At 64.4% G+C, this 22325-nt stretch overlaps 1 protein-coding gene across 1 annotated transcript; it reads right to left on the reverse strand.

The window, feature by feature from the left end:
• Positions 1-1971: 1971 nt before the first annotated feature.
• On the reverse strand, positions 1972-22195 carry SF3B2 (splicing factor 3b subunit 2; the record flags this gene model as incomplete). Its single annotated transcript, XM_069882898.1, is given in 23 exon segments — positions 1972-2172; positions 3484-3580; positions 5939-6038; positions 6117-6264; positions 7668-7775; positions 9297-9356; positions 9358-9405; positions 10957-11046; positions 11547-11696; positions 12300-12527; positions 13521-13601; positions 14964-15095; positions 16085-16291; positions 16867-16943; positions 17060-17165; positions 18924-19012; positions 19488-19551; positions 19553-19618; positions 19872-19931; positions 20298-20518; positions 20932-21004; positions 21488-21534; positions 22056-22195. Coding segments are annotated over 23 exon segments (2577 nt in total), but the record flags the coding sequence as incomplete, so codon positions are not given.
• Positions 22196-22325: the final 130 nt, after the last annotated feature.

A 22325-nucleotide genomic window follows, 5' to 3' on the forward strand; every position in this document is an offset into this window, starting at 1 on the left:
GGGACAGGGGGGGACACAGGGGGACAGGGGGGACACAGGGGACACAGGGGGACAGGGGGACAGGGGGACACAGGGGGACACAGGGGGACAGGGGGACACAGGGGACACAGGGGGACAGGGGGACACAGGGGGACACAGGGACACACAGGGGACACAGGGGGACAGGGGGACACAGGGGGACACAGGGGGACACAGGAGGGATGGGGGGGACAGGGGGACATGGGAGGACAAGGGGACAGGATGACAGGGGGACACAGGTGGGACAGGGGGTGACACAGGGGGTGACACAGGGTGACAAGGGGTGACAAGGGGGACACAGGGGACACAGGGTGACAGAGTGGGACACAAGGGGTGACAAGGCGGACACAGGGGGTGACAAGGGGGATATGGGGGGGGTGACAAGGGGTGACAAGGGGGACACGGGGGTGACAAGGGGGGACACAAGGGTGACAAGGGGGACATAGGGGGGGTGACAAGGGGGATATGGGGGGGTGACAAGGGGTGACAAGGGGGACATGGGGGTGACAAGGGGGGACACAAGGGTGACAAGGGGGACATAGGGGGGTGACAGGGGGTGACAAGGGGGACACGGGGGGTGACAAGGGGGATATGGGGGTTGACAAGGGGTGACAAGGGGGACATGGGGGTGACAAGGGGGGACACGGGGGGTGACAGGGGGGGACACGGGGGGTGACGGGGGGGGACACGTGGTGACCAGGGGAAATAGGGGGTGACAAGGGGAGACAGAGGGTGACAGGGGGTGACAAGCAGGACACGGGGGGGACAAGGGGGACACGAGGGGAGACCAGGGAGTGACAAGGGGGACACAGGGGGGTGACAGGGGTGACAAGGGGGTCAGGGGACGCCCAGGGGTCACAGGGACCTGGAGATGATGAAGGTGCCGGAGATGCTGAGGGGACACGGGGTTGGGGGGGGGGCAGGAGGTGACAAGGGGGACAAGGGGGGGTGACAGGGGTGACAAGGAGCTCAGGATGATGAAGGTGCTGGAGGTGCCGAGGGGTCACGGGGTGACAGAGGGGGACAGGAGATGACAGAGAGGGACATGGGGAGTGACAAGGGGGACATGGGGGGTGACAGGGGGTGACAAGGGGGACACGGGGGGTGACAGGGGGTGACAAGGGGGACATGGGGTGACAAGGGGGACATGGGGGGTGACAGGGGGTGACAAGGGGGACATGGGGGGTGACAGGGGGGTGACAAGGGGGACACGGGGGGTGACAGGGGGTGACAAGGGGGACATGGGGTGACAGGGGGTGACAAGGAGTGACAAGGGGGACACGGGGGGTGACAGGGAGTGACAGGGGGGACATGGGGGGGTGACAGGGGGTGACAAGGGGGACATGGGGGGGTGACAGGGGGTGACAAGGGGGACATGGGGGGTGACAGGGGGTGACAAGGGGGACACGGGGGGTGACAGGGGGTGACAAGGGGGACATGGCGGTGACAGGGGGTGACAAGGGGGACATGGGGAGTGACAGGGAGTGACAAGGGGAACAAGGGGAGGGAGAGGGGGTGACAAGTGAGGACATAGGGGGGTGACACGGGGACACAGGGGACGGGGGGGACACATAGAGGGACAGGGGGTGACACAGGGGGAGAGGGGGGACATGGGGACAGGGGAACACGGGGGGACAGGGAGACACAGGGTGACAAGGGGGACACGGGGGGTGACAAGGGTGACATGGGGGGTGACAGGGGGGACACGGGGGGTGACAGGGGGGACACAAGGGGGACACAGGGGGTGACAGGGAGTGACAAAGGGGACATGGGGGGGACACCAGGGAGTGACAAGGGGGACACGGGGCACACAGGGGGGTGACAGGGGGTGCCAAGGGGACACAGGGGTTGACCTGGAGCCCGGGATGATGAAGGTGCCGGAGACGCTGAGGGGACACGGCGGGGGGGGGGGTGTGTGTGACAGGGGTGACACGGGGGGTGACAAGGGGACACGGCGGGGGGCGTCACCTTCTGCTTGGCGGCGTGCTCGGCCACCATGTCGCTGAAATCCTCCTTCTCGACCTGCGCCTGCTGCTCGCGGACGTGCTCCTCGTACTTCTGCGTCATGGCCGAGGGGTCGAGCTCCAGCTCCTCGGGGGCCAGCGCCACCTCCACCCCCTGCGCCTCCGCCACCGCGCCCTTGCGGCCCATCACCTGCGGGGGGGGGCGGTTAGGGGGGGGCTGGGGGGCTGGCACCCCAAAAACAGCCCCCGGAGACACCCCCAGGACCCATAGGGGCGACTGGAGAACTGGGAGGGAGCCAGGATGGGGGGAGGGGGGGGAAAGGGGGAGGGAGGGGGGGGTAAAAGGGGAGGGGGGGCACCTATGGGTGCTGGGGGGGGGTTTAGGGGGGAGGGGGGGGCTGGCACCCCAAAAACAGCCCCCGGAGACACCCCCAGGGCTCGCAGGGGGGGACTGGGAGAACTGGGAGGGAGCCCAGGATGGGGGGAGGGGGGGGAAAGGGGGAGGGAGGGGGGGTAAAAGGGGAGGGGGGGCACCTCTGGGTGCTGGACCCAAAAACAGCCCCCGGAGACACCCCCAAGACCCATAGGGGCGACTGGGAGAACTGGGAGGGAGCCCAGGATGGGGGGAGGGGGGGGAAGGGGGAGGGAGGGGGGGTAAAGGGGAGGGGGGGCACCTATGGGTGCTGGGGGGGGGGTTTAGGGGGGAGGGGGGGGCTGGCACCCCAAAAACAGCCCCCGGAGACACCCCCAGGGCTCGCAGGGGGGGACTGGGAGAACTGGGAGGGAGCCAGGATGGGGGAGGGGGGGAAAGGGAGAGGGAGGGGGGGTAAAAGGGGAGGGGGGGGCACCTATGGGTGCTGGGGGGGGGGGGTTAGGGTGAGGGGGGGGCTGGCACCCCAAAAACAGCCCCCGGAGACACCCCCAGGCTCGCAGGGGGGACTGGAGAACTGGAGGGAGCCCAGGATGGGGGGGAGGGGGGGAAAGGGAGAGGGAGGGGGGGTAAAAGGGGAGGGGGGGGCACCTATGGGTGCTGGGGGGGGGGGTTAGGGGGGGCACCCAAGGGTGCTGGGACCCCAAAAACAGGCTCCAGATCCAACCTCAGGACCCATAGGGGCGACTGGAGAACTGGGAGGGAGCCCAGGATGGGGGGAGGGGGGGGTAAAGGGGTTGGGGGGGGCACCCAGGGGTGCTGGGGGGGGTTTAGGGGTGGGAGGGGCACCTATGGGTGCTGGGGGGGAGGGTTTAGGGGTGGGGGGGGCACCCATGGGTGCTGGGGGGGGGGGTTTAGGGGTGGGGGGGGCACCAGGGGTGCTGGGGGGGGGGGTTTAGGGGGGTGGGGGGGGGCACCTATAGTGCTGGGGGGGAGGGTTTAGGGGTGGGGGGGGGGCACCCAGGGGTGCTGGGGGGGGGGGTTTAGGGGTGGGGGGGGCACCCAGGGGTGCTGGGGGGGGGTTTAGGGGGTGGGGGGGGGCACCCATGGGTGCTGGGGGGGGGGTCTCACCGCGCTCATATCATAGATGTGGGTGGAACCCATCATGGCCCCCCCCACGGTCGCTGTGCGCTTCTCGGGGACCACGGTGAAAAGTTGGGGGGTCTCGCTCTGGGGGGGGGAAATGGGGGGGTTAGAGGGGAAGTGGGGGGGTTAGAGGGGAAATGGGGGGGTTAGAGGGGAAATGGGGGGTTAGAGGGGAAGTGGGGGGTTAGAGGGGGAAATGGGGGGGTTAGAGGGGAATTGGGGGGTTAGAGAGGGAAATGGGGGGGTTTAGAGGGGGAAATGGGGGGGTTAGAGGGGAAATGGGGGGTTAGAAGGGAAATGGGGGGGTTAGAGGGGGAAATGGGGGGGTTAGAGGGGGAATTGGGGGGGTTAGAGGGGGAAATGGGGGGGTTAGAGGGGGAATTGGGGGGGTTAGAGGGGAAGTGGGGGGGTTAGAGGGGGATTGGGGGGTTAGAGAGGGGAATGGGTGGTTAGAAAGGGAATGGGGGGGTTAGAGGGGGAAATGGGGGGGTTAGAGGGGGAAATGGGGGGGTTAGAGGGGAAGTGGGGTGGTTAGAGGTGGAATTGGGGGGGTGTTAGAGGGGAAATGGGGGTGGTTAGAGGGGGAAATGGGGGGTTAGAGGGGAAGTGGGGGGGTTAGAGGGGGATTGGGGGGTTAGAGAGGGGAATGGGGGGTTAGAGGGGGAAATGGGGGGGTTAGAGGTGGGGAAATGGGGGGGTTAGAGGGGAAGTGGGGGGGTTTAGGTGGGAATTGGGGGGTTAGAGAGGGGAAATGGGGGTTAGAAAGGAAATGGGGGGGTTAGAGGGTGAAATGGGGGGTGAAGAGGGTGTATTGGGGGGGTTAGAGGGTGCAAATGAGGTGGTTAAGAGGGTTAAAGGTGGTAGTAGCGGGAAGTGGGGTTAAGGGATTGGAAAATGGGGGGTTAGATGGGGTAAATGTGGTGGTAAATCTATAATAACTGCCCCCCAGCCCCAAACCCCATCAGCCCCAGCCATTCAGCCCCTACTGCCCCAGCCCCAAACTGCCCCCAGCCCCACACTGCCCCCCAGCCCCTACATACCCCCTCCAGCCCAAACTACACCCAGCAACCTGCCACCAGCCCCAACTGCCCCTCAGCCCACACTGCCCAGCTCCCTAACTCCCCCTCCAGCCCCCTAAACCCCCTTCCAGCCCCTAACTGCTCCTCCAGCCCAATGCCATCATCTACAACCCCCCTCCACAGCCTAACATGCCCCTCCAGCCCCTAACTGCTCCTCCAGCCTCACAACTACCCCCCAGCCCCTAAATACCCCCCTCCAGCCCATAACTACCCCTCCAGCCCATAACTATCTCCAGCCCCCAACTACCCCCCAGCCCTTAAATACCCCCCTCCCAGCCCCATAGTCCCCCATTCAGCCCCCTAACTGCCCCTCCAGCCCCACAACTGCCCCCTCAGCCCCACAACTACCCCCCAGTCCCCTAAATACCCCCCTCCCAGCCCCGTAACTCCCCCTTCCAGCTCCCTAACTGCTCCTCCAGCCTCACAACTGCCCCTTCACCCTGCTAAATACCCCCCTCCCAGCCCCCTAATTGCCCCTCCCAGCCTCACAACTACCCCCCCAGCCCCCTAAATACCCCCCTCCCAGTCCCATAACCCCCCGTAGCCCCTAACTACCCCCCCAGCCCCTAAATACCCCCTCCCAGCCCCTTAACTACCTCTCCCAGCCCATAACTGCCCCTTCAGCCCATAACTACCCCACAGCCCATAAATACCCCCCTCCCAGCCCCATAACCCCCCCGTAGCCCCCTAACTGCCCCCCCAGCCCCCTAAATACCCCCCCTCCCAGCCCCATAACCCCCCCATAGCCCCCTATCTACCCCCCCAGCCCCCTAAATACCCCCCTCCCAGCCCCATAACTACCTCTCCCAGCCCCATAACCCCCCCTCCCAGCCCCCTAACTACCCCCACAACCCCTTAAATACCCCCTCCCAGCCCCATAACCCCCCCTCCCAGCCCCCTAACTGCCCCCAAAGCCCCTTAAATACCCCCTCCCAGCCCATAACCCCCCTCCAGCCCCCTAACTACCCCCACAGCCCCTTAACTACCCCCTCCCAGCCCCATAACCCCCCGTAGCCCCGTATCTACCCCCACAGCCCCTTAAATACCCCCTCCAGCCCCCTAACTGCCCCCTCAGCCCCCTAACTACCCCCACAGCCCCTTAAATACCCCCTCCCAGCCCCATAACCCCCCCGTAGCCCCGTATCTACCCCCACAGCCCCTTAAATACCCCCTCCCAGCCCCCTAACTGCCCCCTCAGCCCCCTAACTACCCCCACAGCCCCTTAAATACCCCCTCCCAGCCCCATAACCCCCCCTCCCAGCCCCCTAACTGCCCCTCCAGCCCCCTAACTGCCCCCCAGCCCACAACTACCCCCCACCCCCTAATTACCCCCCAGCCCCCTAATTACCCCCCCCCCTCACCCATCCATGGCCTCTTCGATCTTCTTCTTCCTCAGCTCGATGAGCTCGGGCGTCTCCATCCCCGCGGGCACCGAGGAGAAACCCCCCGGGGTGATGAGACGCTGAGAGGGGGGGCAAAACCCATCAGAAACGGGGGAAAAGAAGGGCTGGGGGGTAAATTTTGGGGTGCGGGGGGTCCCGGACCTGTCGGCCGGGGTGATGAAGCCCGTCTCGTCGGGTTTCTCCTCGTCGCTCTCTTCTTCTTCTTCTTCCTCGGAGGATTCTTCGTCCGAGGGTTCCAGCTCCCCCCAGGGCGTCCGGTCGATCTCCTCCTCCTCCTCCTTGGTCTTCAAAGGGGAAAAAGGGGGATTAAGGGGATTTGGGGGTCCCAGGGGGATTTGGGGGTCCTGGGAGGGGGATCAAGGGGTCCTAGAGGGGGATCAAGGGGGATTTTGGGGGTCCCAGGGGGATTTGGGGGTCCTGGGAGGGGGATCAAGGGGTCCTAGAGGGGGATGAAGGGAGATTTTGAGGGTCCCAGGGGTGTTCTGGGGGTCCTGGGGACATTTGGGGGTCCTGGGAGGGGGATCAAGGGGGATTTTGGGGGTCCCAGGGGGATTTAGGGGTCCTAGAGGGGAATTAAGGGAGACTTTGGGGGTCCCAGGGGGATTTGGGGGTCCTGGGAGGGGGATCAAGGGGGATTTAGGGGATCCCAGAGGGGTTTTGGGGTTCGGGGGGGGATCAAGGGGGATTTTGGGGATCCCAGGGGGATTTGGGGGTCCTGGGAGGGGGATCAAGGGGGATTTAGGGGATCCCAGAGGGGTTTTGGGGGTTCGGGGGGGGATCAAGGGGGATTTTGGGGTCCTAGAGGGAGGATCAAGGGGGATTTTTGGGGTCCCGGGGGTGTTTTTGGGGTCCCGGGCTGGATTTCTGGGGTCCCAGGGTAGGTTTTTGGGGTCCCTGGGTGGATTTTTGGGGTCCCAGGGTGGATTTTGGGGTCCTGGGGTGGATTTTTGAGGTCCCAGGGTAGATTTTTGGGGTCCCCGGGTGGGTTTTTGGGGTCCCGGGCTGGATTTTTTAGGTCCTGGGGTTTTTGGGATCCCAGGGCTGTTTTTGGGGGTCCCGGGGTGGATGTTTGAGGTTCCTGGGTAGATTTTTGGGGGCCCGGGGTGGATTTTGGGGGTCTCGGGGTGGATTTCTGGTGTTCCGGGGTGGATTTTTGGGGTCCTGGGGGGAACTTTTGGGGTCCCCGGGGGTGTTTTTGGTGTCCCGGGCTGGATTTTTTAGGTCTTGGGGTGGATTTTCGGGGTCCCTGGGTGGATTTTTGGGGTCCCAGCATGGATTTTGGGGTCCTGGAGTGGATTTTTGAGGTCCCAGCATAGATTTTTGAGGTCCTGGGGTGGATTTTTGGGGTCCCGGGGTGGATTTTCGGGGTCCCCGGGTGGATTTTTGGGGCCCCAGGGTGGATTTTTGGGGTCCCCGTGTCGGTTTTTGGGGTCCCAGGCTGGATTTTTGGGGTCCCTGGGTGGGTTTTTGGGATCCTGGGGTGAATTTTTGGGATCCCCGGGGTGGATTTTCGGGGTCCCGGGGTTGATTTTTGGTGTCCCGGGGTTGATTTTTGGGGTCCCGGGGTGGACTTTTGGGGTCCCGGGGATGTTTTTGGTGTCCCGGGGTGGATTTTCGGGGTCCCGGGGTGGATTTTCGGGGTCCCGGGGTGTGTTTTCGGGGTCCCCGGGGTGTGTTTTCGGGGTACCTGGAACTCGGCGGCGTTGGTGCCGAAGACGTCCCCGTAGAGCGGTTTCCCCGTCTCGTCCACGGGGGGTTTCCCCCACCCCCCCGCGTGGTACCCGAACGAGCAGCCCTGGGGGGGGCAATTAATTTGGGGGGAGGGGGGCAATTAATTAGGGGGGGGGGGGGGCAAAACGGGGGGGGGGGTATCAGGCACCCCCCTCAAAAAAAAAAACCCCTAAAATCAACTAAAAACCCTCAAAATACCCCAAAAACCACAGAGGGACCCCAAAATCTTGCCCCCCTTGCACCTAAATACCCCCCTCAACTGCCCCCCCTACCCCAAATACCCCCCTAAACGGCCCCCCTCGCCCCAAATACCCCCCTCAACCGCCCCCCCTACCCCAAATACCCCCCTAAACGGCCCCCCTCGCCCCAAATACCCCCCTCAACCGCCCCCCCTACCCCAAATACCCCCCTAAACAACCCCCCTCACCCCAAATACCCCCCTCAACGACCCCCTCATCCCAAATACCCCCCTAAATGCCCCCCCTCACCCCAAATACCCCCCTCAACGACCCCCTCACCCCAAATACCCCCCTAAATGCCCCCCCTCACCCCAAATACCCCCCTAAATGCCCCCCCTCACCCCAAATACCCCCCTCAACGCCCCCCCTCACCCCAAATACCCCCCTCAACGACCCCCCCTCACCCAAATACCCCCCTCAACGCCCCCCCTCACCCCAAATACCCCCCTCAACGACCCCCCCCACCCCAAATACCCCCCTCAATGCCCCCCCCTCGCCCCAAATACCCCCCTCAACCGCCCCCCTCACCCCAAAAAGCCCCCTCAACGACCCCCCCCTCACCCCAAATACCCCCTAAACGACCCCCCTCACCCCAAATACCCCCCTAAATGCCCCCCAATACCCCCCTAAACGACCCCCTCCCACCCCAAATACCCCCCTCAACGACCCCCCTCACCCCAAATACCCCCCTCAACGCCCCCCCTCACCCCAAATACCCCCTTCAACTGCCCCCCCACCCCAAATACCCCCCTCAACGACCCCCCCCACCCCAAATACCCCCCTCAATGCCCCCCCCTCGCCCCAAATACCCCCCTCAACCGCCCCCCTCACCCCAAAAAGCCCCCTCAACGACCCCCCCCTCACCCCAAATACCCCCTAAACGACCCCCCTCACCCCAAATACCCCCCTAAATGCCCCCCAATACCCCCCTAAACGACCCCCTCCCACCCCAAATACCCCCCTCAACGACCCCCCTCACCCCAAATACCCCCCTCAACGCCCCCCCTCACCCCAAATACCCCCTTCAACTGCCCCCCCACCCCAAATACCCCCCTCAACGACCCCTCCCACCCCAAATACCCCCCTAAACGACCCCCCCTCGCCCCAAATACCCCCCTCAACCGCCCCCTCACCCCAAAAAGCCCCCTCAACGACCCCCCCTCACCCCAAATACCCCCTAAACGACCCCCCTCACCCCAAATACCCCCCTAAATGCCCCCCAATACCCCCCTAAACGACCCCCTCCCACCCCAAATACCCCCCTCAACGCCCCCTCCCACCCCAAATACACCCCCTAAACGACCCCCCCCACCCCAAATACCCCCCCCAAATGCCCCCCCCCCCACCTCGGGGATGGGGGAGTTGAGCCCCGGGATCTTGAGGTTGGGGTAGGAGGGGGGGGGGCCCGTAGCGCTGCATGGCGATCAGCCAGGGGGGGGGCACCTTGTGCGCGTTCTCGGGGGGGGGGGGAAAGAAAAGAGGGGGGGGGGGTCAGCACCCAAGGGTGCCCCCCCCCACCCCAGCACCCATGGGTGTCACCAACCACCCCCCCCCCCAGCACCCAGGGGGGTCACTTAACCCCCCCCCCCAGCACCCATGGGTGTCACCTAGAGGCCCCCCCAGCACCCATGGGTGTCACTTAACCCCCCCCCCAGCACCCAGGGGGGTCACTTAACCCCCCCCAAGACCCCTCCCAGCACCCATGGGTGTCACCTAACCCCCCCCGCACCCATAGAGACCCCTAAATTAACCCCCCAGCACCCATGGGTGCCACTTAACCCCACCCAAGACCCCCCCCAGCACCCATGGGTGTCACTTAACTCCCCCCCAGGACCCCTCCCAGCACCCATGGGTGTCACCTAACCCCCCCCAGCACCCATAGAGACCCCAAAATTGCCCCCCCCAGCACCCATGGGTGTCATTTAACCCCCACCAGGACCCCTCCAGCACCCATGGGTGTCACCTAACCGCCCCCCAGCACCCCTCAAAGATGACCCCAGCACCCATGGGTGTCACCTAATGCCCCCCCAGGCACCCCCAAAACCACCACAGCACCCATGGGTGTCACCTAATGGCCCCCAGGACCCCCCCAGCACCCATGGGTGTCACCTAACCCCCCCCAGCACCCATGGGTGTCACCTAATGGCCCCCAGGACCCCCCCAGCACCCATGGGTGTCACCTAACCCCCCCCAGCACCCATACAGACCCCTAAATTAACCCCCCCCAGCACCCATGGGCGTCACTTAACCCCCCCCAAGACCCCTCCCAGCACCCATGGGTGTCACCTAACCCCCCCCAGCACCCATGGGTGTCACCTAACCCCCACCAGGACCCCCCCAGCACCCATGGGTGTCACCTAACCGCCCCCCAGCACCCATAGAGACCCCAAAATTGCCCCCCCAGCACCCATGGGTGTCATTTAACCCCCACCAGGACCCCTCCAGCACCCATGGGTGTCACCTAACCGCCCCCCAGCACCCCTCAAAGATGACCCCAGCACCCATGGGTGTCACCTAATGGCCCCCAGGGCCCCCCCAGCACCCATGGGTGTCACCTAATGGCCCCCAGGGCCCCCCCCAGCACCCATGGGTGTCACCTAACCCCCCCTCAGCACCCATGGGTGTCATCTAACCCCCCCCAGCACCCCTCAAAGACGACTCCAGCACCCATGGGTGTCACCTAACCCCCCCCAGCACCCATCCAGACCCCAAAATTGCCCCCCCCAGCACCCATGGGTGTCACTTAACCCCCACCAGGACCCCCCAAAACGCCCCCCCAGCACCCATGGGTGTCACCTAATGGCCCCCAGGGCCCCCCCCAGCACCCATGGGTGTCACCTAACCCCCCCGGACTCCCCTAGGACCACCCCCCAGCACCCATGGGTGTCACTTAACCCCCCCGCCAGCACCCCTGGGTGTCCCCCAATGGCCCCCAGGACCCCCCCAGCACCCCTGGGTGTCCCCTAACCCCCCCCAGCACCCCTGGGTGCCCCCCCCGGCCCTCACCGGCCCCACGGGCATCCCCAGCGCGATGCGCAGCTCGTCCGACAAGTCCCCCGGCTTCTTCTCCTTGAGCCGCGTCTCAAACTCCTTCCCCTGGGGGGGACAACGGGGTGACAGCGGCCCCGGGGGACACGGGGACCCCCCGAGGGACATGGGGACAACCCTGAGGGACATGGGGACCCCCCGAGGGACATGGGGACAGCCCCGAGGGACAGAAGAAGGTGAGAACGTCCCTGAGGGACACGAGGACCCCCCTGAGGGACATGGGGACAACCCTGAGGGACACGGGGACACCCCTGAGGGACAGAAGAAGGTGAGAACGTCCCTGAGGGACACGGGGACCCCCTCTGAGGGACACAGGGACCCTCCTGAGGGACACGGGGACAGCCCTGAGGGACAGAAGAAGGTGAGAAGATCCCTGAGGGACACGGGGACCCCCCTGAGGGACACGGGGACCCCCCTGAGGGACAGAAGAAGGTGAGAACATCCCTGAGGGACACAGGGACCCCCCTGAGGGACACGGGGACCCCCCTGAGGGACAGAAGAAGGTGAGAAGGTCCCTGAGGGACACGGGGACCCCCCCGAGGTGCCACCTCGTAGTAGAGGTCCCCGTGGATGGTGAGCTTGGGCTTGGTCTGCCACTTGAAGAAGGCGTCGTGGAGCTTCTGGTAGTCGATGTCGATCTTCCCCATCTTGGGACGAACCTTCTCGCGCATCTTGGACTTCATGGTCTTCTGCTCCTCCTGGGGGAGACACGGAGGGGACGGGGACCTCAGGGACCAACTCCGGGGGCCCCGAAGCCCTCGAGATCCAACCCTGGTGGCCCCAAAGCCCCAGATGGTGACCTTGAAGGGTCCCAAAGTCCTCAAGGTCCAATCCTGGTGGCCCCAAAGCCCTCAGGGTCCAACTCTGGTGGCCCCAAAGCCCTCGAGATCCAACCCTGGTGGCCCCAAAGCCCCAGATGGTGACCTTGAAGGGTCCCAAAGTCCTCAAGGTCCAACTCTGGAGACCCCAGAGCTCTCAAGATCCAATCCTGGTGACCCCAAAGCCCTCAAGGTCCAACTCTGGTGGCCCCAAAGCCCTCAAGATCCAATCCTGGTGGCCCCAAAGCCCTCAAGGTCCAACTCTGGTGGCCCCAAAGCCCTCAAGATCCAACCCTGGTGGCCCCAAAGCCCCAGACGGTGACCTTGAATGGTCCCAAAGCCCTCAAGATCCAATCCTGGTGTCCCCAAAGCCCTCAAGATCCAACCCTGGTGGCCCCAAAGCCCCAGACGGTGACCTCGAATGGTCCCAAAGCCCTCGAGATCCAACCGCGGTGTCCCCAGCGCCCGCGGCGGGCGTCCCACCTTCTCCTGGAGGGCCTCGCGCATCTCCTGGATGCCGGTCCTCTTGATGAAGTCGGGGAGCTCGAAGGGCGGCTTCTCGATGCCGCGTTTGCCCTGGAGATACTTGCGCTTGAAGCACCAGTGCCGGGGCACCGGCACCGAGTTCCTGGTGGCCTTGAGGTGGACCAGCAGCTTCGGGTCCTGGGCCGTCACGTCGTGCATCTCCACCACGTCCGGGCGGGCCACCAGCTGCAGGGGAGGGGACACGGTGAGGAGGAGCCCCTCCAGGGGCCACCAAAGCCTCTGAGATGCCTCCAGGGAGCCCAGAGAGGGGACAAGAGAGACGTGGAGCACCTTGAGGTGTCACCAAAGCCTCTGAGATGCCTCCAGGGAGCCCAGAGAGGGGACAAGAGGGACATGGAGCACCTCCAAGTGTCACCAAAGCCTCTGAGATGCCACCAACAACCCCAGAGAGGTGACAAGGAGAACGTGGAGCACCTCAAGGTGTCAACAAGGCCTCTGAGATGCCTCCAGGGAGCCCAGAGAGGGGACAAGAGGGACGTGGAGCACCTCGAGGTGTCACCAAGGCCTCTGAGATGGCACCAGGGAGGCCAGGAAGGTGACAAGAGGGACATGGAGCATCTTGAGGTGTCACCAAAGCCTCTGAGATGCCCCCAGGAACCCCAATTGGATGAAAAGAGGGACATAAAGCAGCTTGAGTGGTCATTAAATTCTCTGAGATGCCACTGGGACCCCAGAGAGGTGACAAGAAGAACATGGAGCACCTTGAGGTGTCACCAATGTCCCTGAGATGCCACCAACAACCCCAGAGAGGTGACAAGAGGGACACGGAGCACCTTGAGGTGCCACCAAAGCCTCTGAGATGCCTCCAGGGAGCCCAGAGAGGTGACAAGAGGGACCTGGAGCACCTTGAGGTGTCACCAAAGCCTCTGAGATGCCACCAGGGAGCCCAGAGAGGTGACAAGAAGGACATAGAGCACCTCGAGGTGTCACCAAAGCCTCTGAGATGCCTCCAGTGTCCCCAGAGAGGGGACAAGGAGAACATGGAGCACCTTGAGGTGCCACCAACGTCCCTGAGATGCCCCCAGGGAGCCCAGAGAGGTGACAAGGAGAACGTGGAGCACCTTGAGGTGCCACCAACGTCCCTGAGATGCCCCCAGGGCCCCCCGCTGGGTGACCAGAAGAACCTTGCGGTGTCCCCAGGGTTGTCCCCGCTGTCACCTGCTTGAGCTCGGCCACCGTGAAGCGGTTCATGCGTCGCAGCTTCTTCTTGGAGAGCTTGGGCGCCTCGGGCTTCTTCTCCTGGGGACAAAGGGACACTCGCCACCACGGCCACCAACAGCCACCCCAGGGCCACCAAGAGCCCCTCTAGGGCCACCTCCAGCACCCTGGCCCCACCCCAGGGCCACCAAGAGCCACCCCAGGGCCACCAAGAGCCACCTGTCCCCACCCCAGGGACACCAAGAGTCCCTCTAGGGCCACCAAAAGCCCCTCTAGGGCCACCAAAAGCCAATCTTGTCACCCTGGCCCCACTCCAGGGCCACCAAGAGCCCCTCTAGGGCCACCAAGAGCCACTCCAGGGCCACCAAAAGCCAATCTTGTCACCCTGGCCCCACCCCAGGGCCACCAAGAGCCCATCTAGGGCCACCAAGACCCACCCTAAAGTCACTCTTGTCACCCTGTCCCCACTCCAGGACCAATAAGAGCCCCTCCAGGGCCGCCAAGAGTCCCACCAGGGCCACCAAGAGCCACCTATCCCTGTCCCAGGGCCACCAAGAGTCCCTCTAGGGCCACCTAAAGCCACTCTGGTCACCCTGTCCCCACTCCAGGGCCACCAAGAGCCACTAGTCCCAACCCCAAGGCCACCAAGAGCCCCTCTAGGGCCACCTAAAGCCACTCTTGTCACCCTGTCCCCACTCCAGCGCCACCAAGAGCCACCTGTCCCAACCCCAGGGCCACCAAGAGCCCCTCTAGGGCCACCAAGAGCCACTCCAGGGTCACCTAAAGCCACTCTTGTCACCCTGTGCCTACTCCAGGGCCACCAAGAGCCACCTGTCCCAACCCCAGGGCCACCAAGAGCCCCTCTAGGGCCACCTAAAGCCACCTCAGGGTCACCTAAAGCCACTCTTGTCACACTGTCCCCACTCCAAGGCCACCAAGAGCCCTTCTAGGGCCACCAAGAGCCACCTGTCCCAACCCCAGGGCCACCAAGAGCCCCTCTAGGGCCACCAGGAGTCCCTCTAGGGCCACCTAAAGCCACTCTTGTCACCCTGTCCCTACTCCAGGGCCACCAAGAGCCACTTGTCCCCACCCCGGCGCCACCAAGAGCTCCTCTAGGGCCACCTAAAGCCACTCTTGCCACCCTGTTCCTACTCCAGGGCCACCAATAGCCACTTGTCCCCATTCCAGGACCACCAAGAACCCCTCTAGGGCCACCAAGAGCCACCTCAGGGCCACCTAAAGCCACTCTGGTCATCCTGTCCCCACCCCAGGGCCACCAAGAGCCTCTCTAGGACCACCAAGAGCCACCTCAGGGCCACCTAAAGCCACTCTTGTCACCCAGTCCCCACCCCAGGGCCACCAAGAGTCCCCCCAGGGCCACCAAGAGCCACCTGTCCCCACCCCAGGGCCACCACGAGCCCCTCCAGGGCCACCAAGAGCCACCTGCTCGTCCTCGGAGCTGTCCTCGTCGCTCTTGCGGGCGTCATCGAGGCCCTTCCTGCGGGGGACGCTGCTCTCGGGCCGCTCCGCCTTGTCCGGCTCCTTCTCCTTGTCCTTCTTCACCTCGTCCGTCAGCTGGGGACACGGGGACAGCGAGGAGACCGTCACCTCCCCCCCTCCCCGGCACCCCTGGAGATGCCACCAACCCCCTGGAGATGCCACCAGACCCCAAATTCTCAGCTTTAGGGCCCCCAAGGCTGCTCTAAAGCTCAGAAATTGTCACCCACGGGGCCACCAAGGCCACCAAGAGCCACCAAGGGCCACCCAGCCCCATGGTTGAAGCCACCCATGATGCCACCAACCCCCTGAAGATGCCACCAGACCCCAATTTCTCAGCTTTAAGGTCCCCAAGGCTGCTCTAAAGCTCTGAAATTGTCACCCGTGGAGGCCACCGAGGCCACCAAGTGCCACCCAGCCCCATGGTTGAAGCCACCCACGATGCCACCAACCCCCTGGAGATGCCACCAGACCCCAATTTCTCAGCTTTAAGCCCCCCAAAGCTGCTCTAAACCTCAGAAATTGTCACCCACGGGGCCACCAAGGCCACCAAGAACTACCCAGCCCCATAAATGCCACCAATCATGATGCCACCAACCCCCTGGAGATGCCACCAACCCCTGGGAGATGTCACCAGACCCCAATTTCTCAGCTTTAAGGTCCCCAAGGCTGCTCTAAAGCTCAGAAATTGTCACCCACGGGGCCACCAAGGCCACCAAGAACCACCCAGCCCCATAAATGCCACCAATCATGATGCCACCAACCCCCTGAAGATGCCACCAGACCCCAATTTCTCAGCTTTAAGGTCCCCAGGGCTGCTCTAAAGCTCAGAAATTGTCACCCGCGGAGGCCACCAAGGCCACCAAGGGCCACCCAGCCCCATGGTTGAAGCCACCCACGATGCCACCAACCCCCTGGAGATGCCACCAAGCCCCGGGACATGCTACCAACCCCATGGAGATGCCACCAAACCCCAATTTCTCAACTTTAGGCCCCCCAAGGCTGCTCTGAAGCTCAGAAATTGTCACCCCTGGGGCCACCAAGGCCACCAAGCGTCCCCCGGACACCTTGAAGGCCTCGAAGATCCTCTTGAAGAAGACGAAGTTGGGGTCGTAGATCTCGGGCTCCTCGGTGACGTATTCGACCTCCACCTCGAGGTCCTCGGGAGGGTCGGCGGGGGGGCCCGTCCCCTCCTGTCCCCTCGGGGTCCCCGATTGTCCCCGCGTCACCCGGCTTCGCTTCTTCTTCTTGCGGTTGCGGCGCTTGCGGTTGCGCTGAGGGGGGTGGGGGGACAGAGGGGACACGGTGACAATGGGGACATCGGGGACACCAGGGGGACGTGGGGGACATGGAGAGGACACCGAGGACTCAAAAGGGACATCAAGGACACCAGGGGGGACGTGGAGAGGACACCGAGGACTCACAAGGGACATTGGGGACACCGGGGGGACATGGAGTGGACACCGAGGACTCAAAAGGGACATTGGAGACACCAGAGGGGACATGGAGGGGACACCAAGGACTCACAAGGGACATTAGGGACACCAGAGAGGACATGGAGGGGACACCAAGGACTCACAAGGGACATTGGGGACACCAGGGGGATAAGAGGGGACACCAGGGGGATAAGAGGTGACACCAGGGGGACAGGGGGGACACCAGAGTGATAAGAGGTGACACCAGGATGATAAGAGATGACAGCAAGGGCACAAGGGGGACACCAGGGTGATAAGAGGTGACAGCAGGGGGACAGTGGGGACACCAAAACGATAAAAAGTGACACCAGGAGGACAGAGAAAACACGACAGTGGCACTAGGGTGACACTAGGGTGACCCGAAGGTCCCCAACCTCCTTCTTGGAGAGCCCCACGTCCTCCTCGGCCTCGGACGCCGACCCCCGCGGCTCCGTCTCCATCTCCTCCTCGGCTGCAGGGACAGGGACGGGGACAGGGGGACGGGGTCAGGGGGGGCTGACGGGGGTGACCCCCCCCGAAATGTCCCCCCAGGCTGTGTCCCCCCCCCCCCCCCCCAAGAAGTGTCACCCGAGGCCGCGGGCGCGGTGACGAGCTCCTCCTGGCGACTCTCCTTGAGCTGCAGGATCTTCTCCAGCGCCTGCGGGATCTTGGGGCCCCCCGAGGGGTCCTCGGGCTGCGGGGGGGGGGACACGGGGGGGTTAGGGGGGAAAAGGGACACCCCAAAACCAGGGGACACCCCCGAAAGGAATGGGGACCCCCCCCCCCCAACCCCGAATTAGGGAAGTGGGACCCCCCCAAAACCAGGGACACCCCCAAATTAGGAAGCTGGGACCCCCCAAATTAGGGAACTGACACCCCCCAAAACCAGGGACCCCCCCAAATTAGGGAACCAGGACCCCCCAAAACCAGAGACCCCCCCCAAATTAGGGAACTGGGACCCTCCAAAACCAGCAACCCCCCCAAATTAGGGAACTGGGACCCCCCAAAACCAGGGACCCCCCCAAATTAGGAAACTAGGACCCCCCAAAACCAGAGACCCCCGCCAAATTAGGGAACTGGGACCCTCCAAAACCAGCAACCCCCCCAAATTAGGAAAGTGGGACCTCCCAAAACCAGGGACCCCCCCAAATTAGGGAAATGGGACCTCCCAAAACCAGCAACCCCCCCAAATTAGGGAACTGGGACCCTCCAAAACCAGCAACCCCCCCAAATTAGGAAAGTGGGACCTCCCAAAACCAGGGACCCCCCCAAATTAGGGAATTGGGACCCACCAAAACCAGGGTCCCCCCCAAATTAGGGAACTGGGATGCCCCAAAAATAGGGACCCCCCCCCCAAATTAGGGAAGTGGAACCCCCCCAACCCCAAATTAGGGAACTGGGACCCCCCAAAACCAGGGACTCCCCCAAATTAGGGAACTGGGACCTCCCAAAACCAGGGACCCCCCCCAAAACCAAGGACCCCCCCAAATTAGGGAAATGGGACCCCCCAAATTAGGGAACTGACACCCCCCAAAACCAGAGACCCCCCCAAATTAGACAAGTGGGACCCCCCCAAAAGCAGCGACCCCCCTAAATTAGGAAAGTGGGACCTCCCAAAACCAGGGACCCCCCCAAAATAGGGAACTGGAATCCCCCAAAACAAGGACCCCCCAAATTAGGGAACTGGGATACCCCAAAACCAGGGTCCCCCCCAAATTAGGGAAATGGGATGCCCCAAAACTAGGGACCCCCCCAAATTAGGGAACCGGGATCCCCCCAAACTAGGGAACTGGGACCCCCCAAAACCAGGGACGCCCCCAAATTAGGAAACTAGGACCCCCCAAACCCAGGGACCCCCCCAAATTAGGGAAGTGGGACCCCTCCCACCCCAAATTAGGGAACTGGGACCCCCCAAATTAAGGAACTGGGACCCCCCAAAACCAGGGACCCCCCCAAATTAGGGGACTAGGATCCTCCAAAACTAGAGACCCCCCCAAATTAGGGAACTGACACCCCCCAAAACCAGCAACCCCCCCCAAATTAGACAACTAGGACCACCCCCAGCCCCATATTAGGGAAATGGGACCCCCCAAAACCAGGGACCCCCCAAATTAGGGAATTGGGACCCCCCAAAACCAGGGCCCCCCCCAAATTAGGAAACTGGGACCCCCCCCAAGCCAGGAACCCCCCAAACTATGGAACTGGGACACCCCCAACCCAGGGACCCCCCAAACTAGAGAGCTGGGATCCCCAAAACCAGAGACCCCCCCCCAAATTAGGGAACTGGGACCCCCAAAAACCAGAGATTTTCCCCCCACCCCAGAAAAAAAAGATCTGGGACTCTCTCCACCCCTATAATGCCCCCCCCAAGCGCTCAGGACCCTCCCCACCCCCCAAAATGACCCCCCCAAGCAGCCAGCCCCCCCCCCCCCCCAAAAATCCCCCCCCTCACCTCTCTGGTCTCCTCGCCGGGGGGCGGGGGGGGCCCCCGGGGCCGAGTCGGGGCGCCCAGGGGCAGGGGGGAACCCAGGGGGGTGGAACCTGCCGGGGGGAAAGGAGTGAGGGGGGGGCAGAAAAAGGGGGCGGACACAGTGGGGGGAGAGTAAAGGGGGGGGGATGCAAGAGGAGGGGTGCGAAGTTCGGGGGGGAACTCAATGTGAGGAGAACTCAAGGGGAGAGGGAACTCAAAATGAGGGGGACGCAAAGGGGGGGGGGACGCGAAGGGGGGGGGGGACGCGAAGGGGGGGGGGGACGCGAAGGGGGGGGGGGACGCGAAGGGGGGGGGGACGCGAAGGGGGGGGGGACGCGAAGGGGGGGGACGCGAAGGGGGGGGGACGCGAAGGGGGGGGGGGACGCGAAGGGGGGGGGACGCGAAGGGGGGGGGACGCGAAGGGGGGGGGGGACGCGAAGGGGGTCGGACGCAAAGGGGGGGAACTCAAAGCGGGGGGAATAATATAGAAGGGATGCAAAGGGGGGACCTAAAATGCGTGGGAACCAATGTGCGGGGGTCACTCACCTCGCGGGGGGGCCAGGGGGGGCCCTCTAGCACCCATGGGTGCTGCCTCGGGGGGGCCGCGCGGCCCCGGGGGGGGCCCCCAGCTTGGCCGCCAGCTCCTGCTGCCGCTCCTGCTCCAGGAGAACCGCGGCCTGGGGGGGGACACGAGCACCCAGGGGTGTCACACCCCACCCCAGCACCCATGGGTGCCCCCCCCAGCACCCAAAGGTGCCCCCCCACCCCCTTTCTGAGCACCCACGGGTGTCCCCCCCCCCACCCAGAGCACCCACGGGTGCTCTGGGTGGGGGGGGACACCCGTGGGTGCTCCTGAACCCCCTCGAGAGCCCTCCCAGCACCCATGGGTGCCCCCCCCATCCACCCATGGGTGCCCCCCCCCCAACTCACCCGTTTCTGCTGCTCCAGCAGCTCCTGCTCCTTCGCTTTGTCCCCAAACGGGTGCTGACCCTGAGGGGGAGGGGGGGGGACACAAGAGGCACCCATGGGTGCTGAGCACCCCCCCCAAATAATCCTGCACCCCCCCAGCACCCATGGGTGCCCCCAAGAACCCCCTTAACCCTTTATTCTCCCTCCCAGCCCCATAGAAACCCCTTAAAGCCCGATAATACCCCCCCTCACAAGGTGCCCCCCCCCATAGGTGCCCCCCCAGCACCCCTGGGTGGCCCCCCAGCACCCCCTTAACCCCTTATTCCCCCCCCCCAGCCCCATAGACACCCCTTAAAGCCCCATGATACTCCCCTGAATGGGGTCCCCCCCCCCATAGGTGCCCCCCCAGGGGCCCCCCCCGCCCCCATAGGTGCCCCCCCCCCCAACCTGGACTCTCTCCTCCTGCAGCAGGAGGGCCGCCTGCTGCTGGGCCAGCGTCAGCCGCTCCTCCTCGGACAGGGGGGCCGCTGCCCCCCCCTCTCCTCTCAGCCCCGGGGGGGCGGCGGGGGGGGCGGGGGGGGCACCCCCAAGCCGAAACTCAGGCCCAGCCCCGGGGGGGGCGGCGGAGGGGGGGGCACCAAGGGGTGCTGGAGGGGTAACCCTGGAACCTGGGGTTGGAAGGGGGGGGAAGAGACGTTGTAACCCCCCAAAACACTCGGTGACCCCCCTAAAACATCCAGTGACCCCCCCAAAGCAACCAGTGACCCCCCCCAAAGCACCCACCGACCCCCCCAAACACCCACTGACCCCCCCAAAGCACCCAGTGACCCCCCCCCAATCATCCAGTGACCCCCCGAGAGCACCCACCGACCCCTCAAAGCACCCAGTGACCCCCCCAAAGCAACTAGTGACCCCCCCCCAAAGCACTCACGAACCTCCCCAAAGCACCCAGGGACCCCCCCAGAGCACCCACTGACCCCCCAAAGCACCCACTGATCCCCCCCAAAGTACCCAGCGACCCCCCCAGAGCACCCAGCGACCCCCCATTATCCCATGACCCCCCCCTTTTCCCCTCCCCCACCTGTGCAGGTAGAGCCCCCCGCCTTGTCCCCCTCCTCGGGGCGCAGCACAGGGCGGCTCAGCACGATCCCAGTCTAGGGGGGGGACACACACGGTGAGAAACACCCCCAAGAACAAGGAAACCCCCCCAAAAATACAAAGAGACCCCTCAAAAAACAAGGAGACCCCACAAAAAAACAGAAAGATCCCTCCAAAATGAAAGAGAGACCCCCAAAAAACAAGCAAACCCCCCCCAAAACCAAGGAAATAGGAAACCCAGAGCCCCCCCCCGGATGAATTTTGCCCCCCCCAATGGATTTTGGGGACCCCCAGTGTGCGTAGGGGGGCATTTTAGAAGCCCCCAGAGCTGGATTTTGTCCCCCCCCCATAAAGTGAGTGTTGACCCCTCCCCAATGAATTTTGGGGCCTCTCAGAGTCGATTTTACCCCCCCCCAGTGGATTTTGGGGTCCCCAAAATAAAAGCCTTATATATATATATAGCGCATTATATATAAATAAAAGCCTAAAACAATTTGGAGGCCCCTCCCCAGGTGGATTTTTTTTTGGGGGGGTGTTACCTGCAGCGTGTAGGCCTGCAGCCGCTCCACTAACTCTTCCCGGGTTCCTGGGGTGGGGGGGACACAGGGTCAGGGACCCCCAGATAGTCCTCCCTATAGCTGCCCCCCGACCCCTCCTGCCCCCCCAATCCCCCCTTAGGTGCCCCCCCACCCCCTTTAGGAGCCCCCCACCCCCTCCTGCCCCCCCCCAATTACCCTTAGACACCCCCTCACCCCTACTGCCCCCCCCAATCCCCCCCTAGGTGCGCCCCCACCCCCCTTAGCTGCCCCTCAGCCCCTTTAAGAGCCCCCCCCGCCATTTTAGGAGCCCCCCCCACCCCTATAGCCGCCCCCGACCCCTCCTGCCCCCCCACCCCCTTTAGGAGCCCCCCCCCCTCCTGCCCCCCCCAATCCCCCCTTTAGATGCCCCCTCACCCCTCCTGCCCCCCCAATCCCCCCTTAGGCGCCCCCCTCACCCCCCTTAGCTGCCCCTCAGCCCCTTTAGGAGCCCCCCCCCGATTTGAGGAGCCCCTCCCCCCATTTTAGGAGCCCCCCCCCCCCCCCCCCCATTTCAGGTCCCCCCCCTCACCCTGCACGGGGGCCCCGATGCCGCTGAGCGTGGCCTGCAGCTCGGCCGGCCCCCAGCCCGCGTAGGGGGGCAGCTCGGCCCCCCCCGGCCCCGGCCCCGCTGCCTCAGCCCGCTCCGCCGCCATCTTCCCGCCGCCCCGCCGCCGCCGCCGGGCCCCGCCCCCTTCCCCCTACCGACCAATCACAGAGCGCGCTGCAGCCTAAGCCCCGCCCCCTTCCCATTATCGACCAATCACACACCGCGCTGCAGCCTAAGCCCCGCCCCCTTCCC

Source organism: Phaenicophaeus curvirostris, unplaced genomic scaffold, assembly GCF_032191515.1.
Source record: "Phaenicophaeus curvirostris isolate KB17595 unplaced genomic scaffold, BPBGC_Pcur_1.0 scaffold_389, whole genome shotgun sequence".
Taxonomy (NCBI): Eukaryota; Metazoa; Chordata; class Aves; order Cuculiformes; family Cuculidae; genus Phaenicophaeus; species Phaenicophaeus curvirostris.